At 48.2% G+C, this 14494-nt stretch overlaps 1 protein-coding gene across 6 annotated transcripts in view; it reads left to right on the top strand.

The window, feature by feature from the left end:
* The first annotated feature begins 2299 nt into the window (after positions 1–2299).
* NRP2 (neuropilin 2) overlaps positions 2300–14494 on the top strand; it is a 115515-nt gene continuing 103320 nt past the window's right edge. For 3 of the 6 annotated variants that reach the window (XM_033111541.1, XM_033111544.1, XM_033111543.1), the window contains exon 1: positions 2300–3237. In XM_033111541.1, the coding sequence (XP_032967432.1) occupies positions 3165–3237 (73 nt within the window). In that variant the 5' untranslated portion in view covers positions 2300–3164. The remainder of the gene's footprint in view (positions 3238–14494) is intronic. The other 3 variants (XM_033111542.1, XM_033111546.1, XM_033111545.1) reach the window with 1 other exon arrangement.

The following is a 14494-nucleotide window of genomic DNA, read 5'->3' as shown; positions in this document are numbered from 1 at the left end:
AGCACCATCAGAACTGCTACGGCAGGTAGCGTTACCATTATTTATTGAGTGCTGCCCCCTAGAGGATTAAAAACTGGAGTCCTGAGGGTTGGGAACCAGACACCAGACCTCTTCCCAACTGCAGGAAATCAGGCCTTTTACTCAAGTGAACTGATGAGAAGTTTTGCAGCAGTCTTTCTGAGGACTCCCAGGAAGTAAGTTAGCTCCCTCTTTAGGACACCTCTGAAAAATTAAAATCCATAATGCTGGGAATCAGGTCCAGGAACAGAACACTGAAACTGAAACACTCTACCAGACCAAGGACTCTGGAAGAAGCCTGATGAAGAGACCCTCAACCCTGAGACCCCAAGACCAGAAGCCCAGAGTTGTCATTCTTGTCGTTTTACAATAGACTTCAGTTTATGTTTTCTCTCTCTCCTCGTCCCTGTACCCTTCACCTAAACTCTGGCTATAATGTTCTCAGAAACAGGATTCTTCCATGTTGGGCACTTGCTAGAATGGTTTGGCAAGACTGGTAAGTGGTGAGGAGAGGTAATACTAAATGACCCTCTTCACTAAGGCGCTGTCACTGTGGATAGTATTATTTGTTCTTAGGTTAGCTTCTCGGCCATAACAGAAGCCGGGATTTTTGCTTAAGATTCAAAATCCAAACTGACTCTTATTAAATACAGGGGAGTGGCAGTCTTTCTTTACAATTGACATTTAAACAGGGGGGGAAAAAGTAAATCTGGAGTTTTTAAATATTGTGGATGTGCTCTGAAACCAAGGGAGAAAGGAAGGAAAGAAATAAGGGAGAGAGAGAAAAAAAAAATGAAAGGAATGAAAAGTAGCCTGTAGTCCAGCCTGGCCATTTGCTTGCTGGAAGAACTCACCAGGCCTCTCTTAAATGCCCTTTCAAACCAGGCATCTAAGATTCACAGGGTGATATGCAGCCTGTGGATTTACACAGTGCTGTAAAACCCCTCCACGGCTTGGCTCCACTATTTGCAAATCACTTCTGATTCAATTTTGTTTTGGTTATCTCAGTGTAAATAACAGTTAAGTGGGAGTTACAGATTTTTCAAACACTAAAAGTGATAAACAAAGCTAATGGCAAGTCCAGATAAGGAGGAAAACCACCCAGAAGAATCCACAAGTACAAGCAAAGAAATAAATGGGATAGTCAGATGTGTGTGTGTGTGTGTGTGTGTTTCTTGTCACCGAAACTTTATTTTTCTTTATCTGCAGAGTGGCAGAAAAGGTATATTCAGGGTGTTGTTTAGACTGTTCCTGTTAGAGTCTTTATGATAATGTAGTAATAGGTGTCTAGTGAAGCAAGACAGTTTGGAATCCACAAAGCCATCCTCAGAAACAAAGATACAAGTGTTTCCCCAACTGTTAGCTTGCAGCTCCGTCTAAACAGTTTTTACGCCTCCATTTAAAAATAGTTAGCATAATGTTGTATTTTTTTTCTCCCCACGTTGTGGCCACATTTCCATGGGGGAAATGTGAACAGATTAGTTACAGAAGCATTTCGAGGAGAAGGCTTCCAGTACCTGTACTTTTTGGAAGGCTGGGGAATCCAATTTAATTATCTGAACAAATTCTTTGAAGTCCTTCCTCTTCTTCTGATAGTTGCAAGTTAGGGGAGCAGCGAGAACTAAATTCTCACCCAGGGAGAAGAGGAATATGTTTGGGACACAACAAAGGATCTGAGTAGTAAACGGTGGGTGTTTGGGGTTTTATTCAGCCGGGGCTGAGCGTGTGTGTCGCCGCCACGCACTGCTGCCTGTGCGAACGCATGGCTGAGCTGCCGCTGAGCTGCTGCTCCCTACTGCAAACACCTTACGCCTCCCAATTCCTCTTGTAACGCCATTGCGCGTGGCATTGTGTTGGGTTCTACGTGTGTGGCATCGGAGGCTGGGAATTTGGGGAAAACAAGGATTTCCCCCGTTTCCCGCGGAGTCTCCCTCGGGAACGGCCGACGCGGCCAAGGGCAGCGCGCCCTGGAGGTGTCCGGGGGCGCTCCTTCTCCAGGGCATTACGCACAGGCGGCTCCGCGCAACCAGGCGCGGAGGAGCCCAGGGTGGGCGGGAGGTGCCGGGTGGGAGACAGGCGGCTAGGTGGGAGAGGGACAGCTAGGTGGGCGCTGGCTTAACTTTGATCCGACCGCGGCCGAGGAGGAAGCCGCCGCCGCCCCGCCCGAGTAGGGTGCCGCGGCGCTCGGCTCTGCGCCGCGCGTCTCCGCGGCTGCCTCTTTAATCAGGAACACAGAAGGGGCGGGCCCTGAGCCGGCGCGTAATCGGATAGCTCTGCCGCGGCTCTGACATCCACATGCTGCACGGCCTGAAAAGGCAGGGGGGAGCCGGAGGGGAAGCAGAGAACGCGAGCGAGGCAGCAGCCCGCAGCCCGCCCCCAGCACATCCTCAGACGCGCAGACACACGGCGAGGCGCTGGGCGAGGTGGAGGTGAAGGCGGGCGCGAGCGAACTCGGAGAGGGGCTCGCTCACTCCCAGGCGATCCCAGCCGCCGCCGCACCACCACCAGCAGCAACAGCAACAGCAGCAGCAGCAGCTTCCTTCCTCAGACTCCCCTCGTGAGTCTGGCCAAGCGGGTGTAGCCGCTGGGGGAGGCTCCCGCTAGGGGAACTCGGCGAGGGCAAGAGCCCGGCGGCTGCCTCCCACTCCGGCTGTCCGGCGGTGGGTGCCTCCGCCCGCGTGTCGGTCCCGGGCGCCGGGAGATGTGTGGCAGTTTACGCCTCTGAGATCACACAGCTGCCTGGGAGCCGTGTGATGCCCAAGGCAAGTCTTGGCTTTTATTTTTATTATAATTTTCTTTTTTACGCTTGGCTTTCGGGAAATATTCGTGATGTTGTAGGATAAAGGAAATGATACTTTGAGGAACTGAGAGGACATAGATCCGTTTTAAGAGAGGAAACCCGTCCTCTCTTCCAGGCTTGCTCCCTCTTTGCTGATTTCAAGAGCGACCCTCCTCCTGGTGAGGTGGGGATCCAGCAAGAATAAAGGTGAAGACGAGCCGCCCGGACCCAGGAGGGAGACTCTGACCATTAGAAACCTTTGCAGAAGACACTGTAAAGGAGAACATAAGAGCGAGAAAAACACAAAGACTTACAATTGTACAAGAAACCTACAAATCCAGCTCTGGAGAGAGCCTCTTTCTCCAAAATGGATATGTTTCCTCTCACCTGGGTTTTCTTAGCTGTCTACTTTTCAGGACTCGAAGTGAGAGGCCAACCAGGTAAGCCCCTGAAAGTTTTTTCTGTTCATTTCAACGTGCTTTCCCTTTAAAAGCAATGCTAATGCAGGGGGGCCACACGGAATGGCACAAAAGGAGGCTCCCTCAAAACTGAATAATTTAAAGAGAGATCCCAGCCGGCCCTCCCTACACCACCACTGCTGCTAAAACCCAACTTTTCTGTCCTGCTAGGAGTGTGTGTGTGTGTGTGTGTGTGTGTGTGTGTGTTTTGAAACACAGACAGAATTTGGCGGTGTTCAGATGTCACATATGGACTGAATCAAAGGTTTAAAAATACTACAAAGCCTTTGCATTACAGTATTTGGGGATTTTTTTTCCTGTCTTGAAGCAGAGCACATCTCCCTTGAGTTTCTTCAACCTAGCCAGCGAAATATAAATCATTTGCATTCCCTCCACTTAGCTACATTGAGCAATGTTAACTGAAGGGCTTGGGAAAGTCAAGAGTCTAGTTTTGGTTTTCCAGTGCTGTAGATTCTTTGCAGAATGTGTGGATACGCCTCAAAATCACAGCGCTCAGGCTGATGGAGCAAGTCGGCTTGCGGCTGAGCTAGGGGCTTGGGGCTGGGCGCTGCTGGCAACCAAGGCAGTTAATCGTCCCTGCTCTTTCCTGCATCCATGTGTTTTCTGGGAAAGTAAATCATATGTTCTTTTAAAAAATATTATTAGATAAAACAAACTGCGTGGCCCTCCAAGGTCTCACTCTTGTGAAGTGGTTAGAAACTTTTGAGTGGAATTTGTTCTCAACCACTGCCAAAAGGGGTGTGTGGACTGAGTGCAGAGATAAGCACCGCAAGGCCCAGAACGTCTGCGGCCAGTATTTGTGTGGGGGAAAGGGAGGGGTTTCTGGCAAGGGGTACACTCCTTGAGAAGGGATCTCTGATTTCAGGGAATCCGGTGGGGCTTGTCCTTCCTTCCCCACACAACTCTCCAGGGTGAGCCTCTCTCCCCTCTGAGAAGTGTCTGAAATCTGACAAAACTCTTAGAAGCTGCTACAGGTGATTGAGAATAGGGAAGCCATCTATGGAGGAAATCGGGAGGTATTAATACTTACAAGGCTATGGCCGCAGTGGTTGGGCTAACCCCTTCCAGCTTCCTGGGCACCTCCCCCATCACAACTGGCTAGTGAATCCAGTGGGAGCCTGTGTTGACTAAGGGGGAAGCTTTGCACCTGGTACTCTGGTTCTCACCTCCGAACAGACACACACACATCCCATTTTAAGCTTGCATATTTATTTGAGAGGGAGGAAGATTCACGAATGCCGTTATTATCCAAATCCACACGTTTGCTGCACCTTCTCTGCCATAACTGGTCTTCAGGGCAACTGCAAATCGTATCAAAGAGATGGTTGCAGGTCCCACTTGGGCAGATTTCCTGTGTTTCCCCATTCCCTCCTGCCTTAATTCTAAGTTCCCAGTTTGAAGCGAAATTAAATTACCTCCCACAGACCTGGAGGATGCATAAATTATGTACGTTTGTGTGATTTGCTGTGTGTGTGTGTGTGTGTGTGTGTGTGTGTGTGTACGCGCCTGAGAGCCGGGTGAGGATGCCTACGGTATATTATGTATTCAGCCACGGTCTCTGGTTTAAGGCCCCGGTGCGCGAGTGCGCGCATACTGGCGCACACACGCACACAAACACACACACGCACGCATACATGCACACACACAAACTTAAGGTTCTGAGTGCTGTGCAGAGCGGGAGGGGTCGTGAACACTCAGGGGCCATCTCCTCCTACCCCAGATGTTCGCACATCTGTCCCCGAGCGCTGCGTAGTGTACGTGTGCGACACCCGCTCGGACCCACTCCCGCTCCGCCACCTGCCTCCCGCGCTCTCCGCAGAGCCCCCTCCCATCCTAGCCCCGGGCCGCGCTGCGTCACTTCTAGAGAAGCCCAGAGGCGCGGAGCCCGGGGCAGGTCACCCAGTACCGGGCTGCAGGATGCCTCCGACGCGGGTTGGGTCCTCCTGGTGGGACGCGGAGCTGGGACCTACCCAGGATAGAAAAGGCGATCTCAAGCCCCGAGCTGGTCAGGCTTTCTGTCCGAGATGCCGACAGGCACCCGGGTAGCTGGCAAAGGGCGAGGCCCAGCTAGACCTCTGAGTCACCCGGTGCGCGCCGGCCGAAGGGGGCTGGGCCCAGCCGGCGGCGGCGGGAACCCATTCCGAGGAGTCATGGCAAGGGTTGGGGTGTGTGGAAGGTATAAGCAAGGAAGCAACTGAGCAAATAACCCCGCGGCGCGCGGCCTCTGCGACTGGCGGGCGGCAGGGAGGCCGCGTGGGCGTAGCGCACTAGGCTCCCCTACTCCTTGCCACGCCGCCTGGCCAGATCGCAGCGCCGCCGCCTTGCTGCCTGCTTTCTGCCATGGCCCGGGGAATCGCGGCCACTCGGCCGGCCCTGCCCGCAGCAACCCCTCCTGCCCCACGCGTTCCACTCTGCGCTGCATTTCCCCCCGCCGCCGTCCCTGGAGAGTCTTCTCTGAAGGGCTGAGGCCCGGAGCCCGCGGGGCTGGAGATCTGAGCTCTGCCTAAGCTGGGTGGCGGGAAGCTGGGGTGGGATTTCGGAGCCAAGGGCGGAGAGAGACGGAAAGGAGCCAGCTGGAGCCGCGAGAATGCGCGCAACTTGCACCGCCTCCAGTAGCGGTGCGCGCCAAGCGCCCTCGCGTGCGCCGGAACAGGTGAAGAGTACGCAGCGCGCGGGCATGCACGTGGTGGGGACGTGGTGGCCCCCAGTCCCCCATCCCCCCCAGCGCCATCTCTAACGCCGCATCGATTTGTTTGGGCTACGCAGCAGAAACAGAGCCGAGCGATCCATAAACATTCTATTAGGCAAAAATATTCCCAGCGAAAGCAAAACCAAGGCTCAAGCCTGGCAAAGTTGGCCGCCTCCAACAACTCCAGCCGTGTCCCTCCTCCTCCTGACTTAGGACACCCCCGGGGGGGAGCTTGAGGCATTTCCTCGACGTTGCCCATAGCCATAAAGTTAAGTCGCGGCTGCAGTTCCCAGCTTGGAAGAAACCCCCGTAGTCGCCGGCAAGTTCTGCCTCCCCTCCCCCGCCGCCTTGCTCTTTGGTTTTCCACGTGAGAAAAAGAAATATTCACGGCCAAAGCTTCATTTTCACTGATTGATTTCTTTTTAATATCAACACAAGTTAATAGAGGCGAAGCGAGCTGTGATTAAACGGCTGTCCCCAACCTTCGCCTGGGGCTAACTGCACTGCAGTTTTTCCCACCAGGTCCTGGGCGCCGGCTGCTGGGTGGGGGGTGAGGGAGGGTGGGGGTGAGTGGGCTTGGGGAGACACACGCGGAGCAAACGTCCTTGGGGCTGGCGGAGGGTAGTAGTGTAAAGAACCGGTCGACCCACTGGAAATCAAAGGAGTGTAGGGTGGGAATCAGCTTTCCAGGCCAAGCTTAGAGGATCCGGCTCTTCCGTGTCGCCGCTTCTGAGGCTCGGGTTGAATTCGTCTGGAACCAGAGGGGATCGACGCTCTGGTTTATTGGCGTGTGCTCACTGCTCGCCTCACCCCCTCCCTCCGCCTTCCTTCCTTTCGGTTTTAGACAGAGAGAGCCCCCTGGCGCTAGCCATTCCCGGTCAGCGCCCGGCCAAGAAACTCCCCTTTGCTAGAGTCAATCGTGGTCCGCGGGGGACTCCGTTATGCTCAGGAAATCATTCAGGCCCTCACAATGGGTTTTTTCAGATGGTGGCAACTCCCAACCCCAACATCCACACCGCTTGGGGCCAAAAGAACCTGGACCCTATAACCCTACTCCCCCACCCCCGGCTATGCCTGGAGAGCTTTGATCTGTGTTAGGGTTTTAACACCATTGCCATGGACACGGGCAGACGCGGTCAATTCGACCTTCTGTCTGAACTGGATGATCAGATAAGAGGTGTAAATTGGCTGGGGTAAGCAGGTCAGGGTTCAAACAAATCCTGAAAGAGAAGCAATGACCGTCTAGGAGCCCGATAAGGGTTTGAAGAGGGTCTTTTCCAGCCTGTCTCCCCCAAAATGTGGGGTAATTATGAGCAGGCATAGTAATTTGCAACAAAATTGTAAACGCCTAGATTCTACACAGACAGCCTGCTCTAGGCTCTGGAGAGGGTTATCATGCCCACGTTCAATGGGTTCCCAGTCAACTTTACCCCATAAACTGCCACTGGAGGTAGTGAAACTGTTGCCTGTTGCCAACAGCGCACACAGTGCAAAACAGTGGGAAGAGGAGAGCTCCCCATGAGGGCTTCAGGGCAAGCAAGCCCCTTCTTGTCCAAGATGTGCCTGGTAGAATTGTGAATGCCCGGGCAGCACCGCAGGTTTGGACTTTCACGTCATTCTGTGGAACCCTCAGATTAAGCCACAGAGCACCCAGCTAGCAATGAAAGGCTGGAAGGCTGCAGTGACTGAAACCCCAGGCTATCCAGATAGGATTCCTGCTGCTACCAAATGGCTTTCATTCTCTGCTATTGAATGTAAAGTCCATCCTGGCGGTAGAAGGCCAGTTCCTCTCTTCACGGTATAGAAAAAACTAGGAGCCCAAATGCCAATTCAGATGCATTGAATTGAGAGGTATTAATGCGAATAACAGTTGGGGAGGGCTCTGGGGGTGTCAGTGGGGAGAGACATCACAGACTAGATGCTTCTGAGTACCCTGCCTGCTGGTGTTTTTCATTTCACTCAACTGCTCCTTAAAGCAAGAGAATGACCTGACTTTGCGTCACCCAAGTGTGGGACAATTCTGAGTTGACAGAATTCAGAGGTTCATTGGTAAAGAGTTTTCAGAATATACTCCCCAAAAGTCCAGTTTGTAAGGATTAGGAAATAGAGATGTGATTTTCCTTTTGTAAAGGATGGGGCAGAAGCATAATATCTGTTTAATTTCTTGCACTGACAAGAAAGGACTTGACAAGTGATGTCTGAGAAGTAGTTTGTAATATCATTAACATATTTGAGGTATTATATCATCTGACCCATCACTTGCTACTGGACAATCTTTGAGGCACCGTCCTGGAGTGGCAGACATGTGTTCAATCCCCAGAAGTTAGTCTTTGTACTATTCCTTCCAGGTAAGAAACTGATTTTTTTTCTTTTCATTAACCCATTCCTGGAAGATACTGTGCAAGTTGGTCTTGGAGAGTCTGCAGCATTTTTCAGAGCTTTATCTGCCTTGATGAGAAGTGGCCCAGGGGCTGAATGGTTTCCTTACCTACCAGGACTTAGTGTGGTTGGATTCCTAGAGACAGTGGCCTTGTAGTGTGGCTGGCCCTCCAGGAGAAAGCATCTTCTAAAGGTTTAGGAAGCTGTCAAGTTTAGATAAGGCTGAGCTCCAATCCTATGGGACCTTGGTTGTATTAATAAGGAGAAATTAATTTTTAACCACTGGGAACGTTGCCAAATTATGTGACCTTTGGCAGACCAGCTGTGCTATAAAAATAAATCCCCCATTTCTGAAAATGCTGCTCCTATCCAGTAGAACAATAACTACGAGGCATTTAGCATAGACTAAGAGTGGGGTTGAGAAGAATGGAGAAAAATGGGAATTGTCAACAATAAACACCCCCAACGTTGTAACAGAACGCTTCAGACCTGAACATTCTATCCACCCCACCCCAACCCCAAACACACATCCTGGTTTCCAGTACGTAGGAGAGAGGGCCAGGATAACAAGGAGCAGTGTGCCTCCGTGTGGGGAGTGGAGAAGGTGTTAAGTGTTTCCAGCCCTCTCAACCCCAGCCTTGAACACGTCTCATTGTCCACACAGATGACTGGCGTAGGAAGAGAAAAAGGAGTTTTCAAACAGGCAAAACATTTGTCTTTCCCTAAATGCCACTAACTAAGTTTGTCACAGAGAAGTTTTGCAGAGACCTTCATTGGGCTTTCCAGCTTCTGAAGCATTGGAGCCAAACTGCTTGGCTTTGCTGTCTAGCTGAGCCCCTTGTCTGCTGTGTGATCCAGAAGACTTACTCTCTCTGCACCTCAGCTTCCTTTACTGTTTGATGATAATGTCTACTTCATAGGGTTTTTGTGCTAGGTCAGATGCATAGAATACTCTCTAGTACCTATGAAGTCTCTTCTGAAGTCATTTAATCTTCAAAACAGCTTCAGTGTGGCTAACTGTAGCTCATGATCACACAAAGCACACTATAACCATTGTGGCGAGTTTATGTTATTTTTATGAGTTTTTTTTTTATAAGTCAATAATTATTCATAATCAGCCCTTACCCCACTAAATCTTTGCCTGGGTTTTATAAACGTCAGATTATCTCGCAATACACCATTCTTCAGAAACGGATATCCCCTGCTTGGTTCTCATCTTAGATTTACGTCTCTTCTTTGCAATTTTTTAAAAATCTCTCTCCTTTCCTTTCCTTTTCTCCCCTTCCATCCTTCATCAGGAAAGTGTGCTCAGTGGGGAGCACAGTGCTAAAGGTGCCCCCCCAAATGTGTAATAACTTCTACTCTGGCATTAAGGCCCCTTAGCAGCTGAACTCAAAAAAGTCGTCATAAAGACAAAATAGCTTTTACCCAGCAAGGCTCTTAATAATCCCATTTCCCTCTGGGTCTTCATAAAAGAGTCATGATCTAATCCAGAAAAAAAAGAGAGGGGGCCTGGGACTAACAAAAGGAGAGCTCTCCTGGTAGTGTGCAGTGGATGAAGCTTCTGACCAGCTTAATACAACGTCCAGCGTGACCCTGCGTGCTGCCTCCGAAGATCCCTTGATAACGAAAGTCTGTTCTGGCCAGTCTTTCAGTGAAGAAGATAAAGGGAATTGCAAATTGCTGGACCGAGTGGTAATAATAATTGTTTTGATAAAGGGGAAAAAAAATAAAACAGATGTGCCCAAAAGGCATATTGGGGGCCAGGTAATGGGAGATGGGGGTGGGGGTGGAATGGGTGGAGAGAAGTGAACTAAAACTCAGCAAGAGACGATCCATTATCAGCAAACAGTTTAGTGATGAAGTAATAGTTTGCATCTTCCTGGAGCTACTGACAACAAATATCTTGAACTTGCCTTTGGGAGGATGGAGGACTGGAGTGAGGGGGCAAGAAAACCCTCCTCTAAATCATTTTTATCATCATTAGAAATAAAATGTAAGTGTCCTTTGAACTTCATCATTGTTGTCTGACTTTAAGGGGTCTTAGGAGACAGAGTTCACACTAACTCTACCTTGACTTATGACTGTGTGTATGTAATATTATCCCAGACAAATTATTTAAACACTCAGTTCACCATTAAAAAACAAAAATTCCCATTTAATAGCAGCTGTGGGCTGGGAAGGACGAGTCGTACGTAGCAGGAGAAGCAGAACAATTTGTGATAAGAATTTCTTAGAATTTGTGATACCTACTAATACTTTTGGTGTTACTTTAGCCAATTACTAGTAATTCACCAGTTTATCAAACCTCTTCTAATCTGACTCTTGGGGAAGGCTCTGGGTTTGATCCTGTAAGGCTCCCAAAAATGAGTCAGAAAGGAGTCGTGCCCTCATGAGGTGGTGGTCCAGCAAAATGGATAAGCCTGTCCAGAGCTCTCACACACCTTAGCAGATACTGAAGAGCTTCAGTCTCCTACGTTTGAGATAGGCAGAGGGATAGGGACCCCTCGTGTGGGTGATCACAGAGGGCAGAGGTGGCAGCTAAACCTGGAGTGAGAGACTAGATGGCACTTAGAGGTGGGAAAGGCACAGCAGGGGAAGGTGGGAGCAGAGAAATAGACACTGGTTTTGTTGGAGGAATACTCAGAAGCTGCAGTTTAGAATGTGTGGAGGGAAATAATTGCAAATAAGGTTGGAAACAGTAGCTTGAGCTAAATGTAAGGCCCTAATTGCTAGGCCAAGAGGTTTCAATTTCATTTACTAACCAATGGGGAGTCATTAACGTTTCAACATAAGCCTTTAGTTAATCAAAATAAATGAAATAAAATATTATGTTACTTTTTTTCTCTCTCCTTTGGTTTTTGGAGAGACCTCAAAATTAGTCTTCTTCTGCTTCCTTCCCCAAATGTCTGTTGAAATGGTCAGGAACTGTAATCCCAGATCTCTCATCAATGGCATCAAAATTTCATTTGCAATGAGGGCTGGAAAAGAGTGGACATAAATATAAACTAATGATATTATATTGGCTGCCCTATTGGAATTGCATTTGTTTATGATATAAGATGACAAATAACAAGGTTACCACAGGTGGCATGATTCGAGGTCAGGGGAGGTAATCGCATCAAACTTACATTTTAACGATTAAACAAAGGTTCGTTTTTAGAATCCAGATAGAGGGGAAGAGACTTTCCAAAAGCCCTATTTCCAGACCCAATGTCCAGTTCTCTCCTTGGTGAAATGAATCATTGGAGGTATTCTAGAAGAGGCCCTTGGCCTTGTTCCTTTTTCCACTCTCGTGTCCTGGTTTCCTCTCCCGCTCTCTGATCACCTCCTTCCTGCCCTCCCAGAGATTCTTTTATTCAGATTGTGAACTTCATCACTGCAAAAGTTCACAGGGATTTCCATTTGCTGTGCCTTCAGGAGTGTACCATTCACTGCCACTCAGCCCCATAAATTGAATAGATTGCATCCCTTCCCAGTTGCCTTAGGAAGTGGTCAAACGGTCGCATTCCTGGGCTGATGTATTGGCTTATTTCTTCCCAGCTTAAGCCAAGATACAGATTTTATGAGACTGTCTTGTGACAGGCTGAAGTCACTTTGAATAAAACAAAATCCAGCCTCAGCTCACAGGAAAAAAAAAAAAAAAAACTCTTAAAAAGCAGCTTATCCAGGGTTAGTGAGCAAAATTTGGTCAAAACCCTGAGCCGAGGACTTCGATGATTTAGGCAAGGGATTTGAAGAAACTCTTTTTGGTCTTTCTTTTCATGCATCACTGTTGTTGACTTGCTCACACACAGAACTGTGTATCCATAATATTTATAAATGTGCAGCCACAGACTCAGTTAAGAAAAGAAACCCACGTCAGTAGAGCTAATGTGATTAAAAGAGATGTTTGAACTCTCCTTAATGCAAGACAGACATGTTCATCCGAAGAATCCTGGAGTTTTGTTTTAGGTTTACCTAAAGTGGATGAATGGGGAATAACACCTTGAAGAAATATCTGGTTGTCTAGGAGGATAGAAAGTCTTTTAATTTGGGGTTAGTCTATGGGTAATAGAATATTTTCCCCATCTTATTATATAGGCTTTAAATTTTAGAACTGGAACTGACCTCTAGAATCACTCTCTTTATTTTATGGATGAGAAAACAAAGGCTCGTAGTTGGTTACTAACTTACCCAAGGTCACACAGCTTGCCCATGGTGAGACCACACTTGAGTACAAGGCTTCTTACTAGTTAAGTGGCAAGGTGACAACCCTCTCTCTTTTTAAGTAGGAGAAGAGCTTCTTCTTTGCCTTGCTACTAATAATTAAATGAAAACAATGCTGTGGAAATAGGAATAGGATGGGATTACACTGTGGATAAAGGATAAATTGTAAAGTAAACAAAGTGTATTATTTTCAGGGGAAATGAGACCCACAACTTTTCTCCACCACCATATACCTGCTGTCAGGTATATGCAAGAAATAGATGTCTTCTAACCCTTCTACCTTTTCTCTTTTCCATGGCATTTTAAAGTAGCCAGGGAACTGAGAGCTGGTTCAGAGGGTTTCCCACCCTGTTCCACGAAGCCCTGATGGTCTTACAGAGAAGGCCCTCAGGGATAAAGAAAGGGAGTTCCAGGCCTGGACGTGACCCAATTTTGGCCGCCCTCTTGTCCCTGCACCCAAGGAGAGCTCCACTTTTAGCTGCTTTGCACATTGGAGTGCTGGGTAGAGTTTTGTTCAAGGAAAAACAAAACAAAACAAAACACTTCTAGAAAGAATTTTGAAAACTACACTGTTAATTCAATCCACTCAATGAATTACAGTCTAGGAAGCTGAGACCCAGGAAGGTCACCGAGTTAAGAATCGAGGTGCTGCATCCCTAGTCTTGCTAATATCAGCACCACCCCCCACCCCACACACACCCGATTCCTAGTAACCTGGTCTTGTTACCCCAGACCCATCAGTAGCAACACCCGGACTCTCCAAGCCCACATCCAGCCTGTCCTAAATTCCCCAAGGATTTTTTTTTTTCCCCTTTAAGGACTTTTTCCTTCAGTTCAGCTAAATCAAGTGATCTGATTGTTCTTTTATTGTCCAACTGCCAGTAAGCTGTTGCCTGGTGTTGTCTGGTGTCTCAAGCCGTTGTGATTCTGATCATTTAAAAGTCTTCACTGCAGTCCGGCTTCAGTTCTTAACGAATATTATTGTCAAGTTCCAGTCATACAGTGTCCCTTTAAAACAACTCCCGTTGAGTTTCCTTAGAAGGCAGACCAGATTTTTAAAAAGATCTTTTACTCCTTGTTAATACTTCCTAAAAATCAAACATTACAAGGAACCAGTGAGTTGTCTGAAATTGGGTTCTGTAGGAGGGAGAGTCTCTTCTGAAGCTGGCAGTGCCTTAGAATTGTAAGTGAATGGGTACAGAATTTCTTTATGATCCATGGCCAGATTACCCCTGGCAGTATCAGTTGGTGCTTAGGCCACCAGCAAAGCAAGGGTACCTGAGGAAAAAGGAGAGGGAGGGAGGGAGGGAGAGAGACAGAGAGAGAGAGAGAGAGAGAGAGGGAGGAGATCAGAAATGATCTGACATTTTATATGTCAAAAACACCTAGGTAGTCATTATGGGGGAAAAAAATCCAACCTTTGTGACTTTAGGACTTACTATTCCCTTTATTTCAAATTACTTTTTATAAATGTATTGAGGTAGCCTTGGTTAATAACATTACGTTTCAGGAGCACAGTTTTATAATACATCATTTTTATATGTGCATCGTGTACTCACCACTCAAAGTCTAGTCTCCTTCCATCATATGTTTGACCCCCTTTACCCTGTTCATCCTCCCCACACCACCCTGTTAACCACCTGTTAACCACCATGCTGTTGTCTAGAGGTGTCACTTTAACTGCTATATTCTCAGGCCTCTGAAGTCTTTATCTGTCTTGACCTGGCCCATGTCTTGCGCTTCCCTCCCAGATGTACAAGAAAACTGCTCTAAACAGTGCAGGCCTGAAATGAATTTGCCCCAGGTGAAAGGTAGTCACAAAATCATTGGAGAAAGAAGTCCCCTGGGCAACTCACCAAACTGGCTCAGTCGCTCAAACTTCAACAGGGTCAGCTTCCCTTCAGGTGTGTGCATATTGGCCTAAAGGGGTTTGCCCTTGAG

Source organism: Rhinolophus ferrumequinum, chromosome 8 (genome assembly GCF_004115265.2).
Source record: "Rhinolophus ferrumequinum isolate MPI-CBG mRhiFer1 chromosome 8, mRhiFer1_v1.p, whole genome shotgun sequence".
Classification (NCBI taxonomy): domain Eukaryota; kingdom Metazoa; phylum Chordata; class Mammalia; order Chiroptera; family Rhinolophidae; genus Rhinolophus; species Rhinolophus ferrumequinum.
Note: the sequence above shows the minus strand (reverse complement) of the source record. Positions and strands in the feature narration are given on the sequence as shown.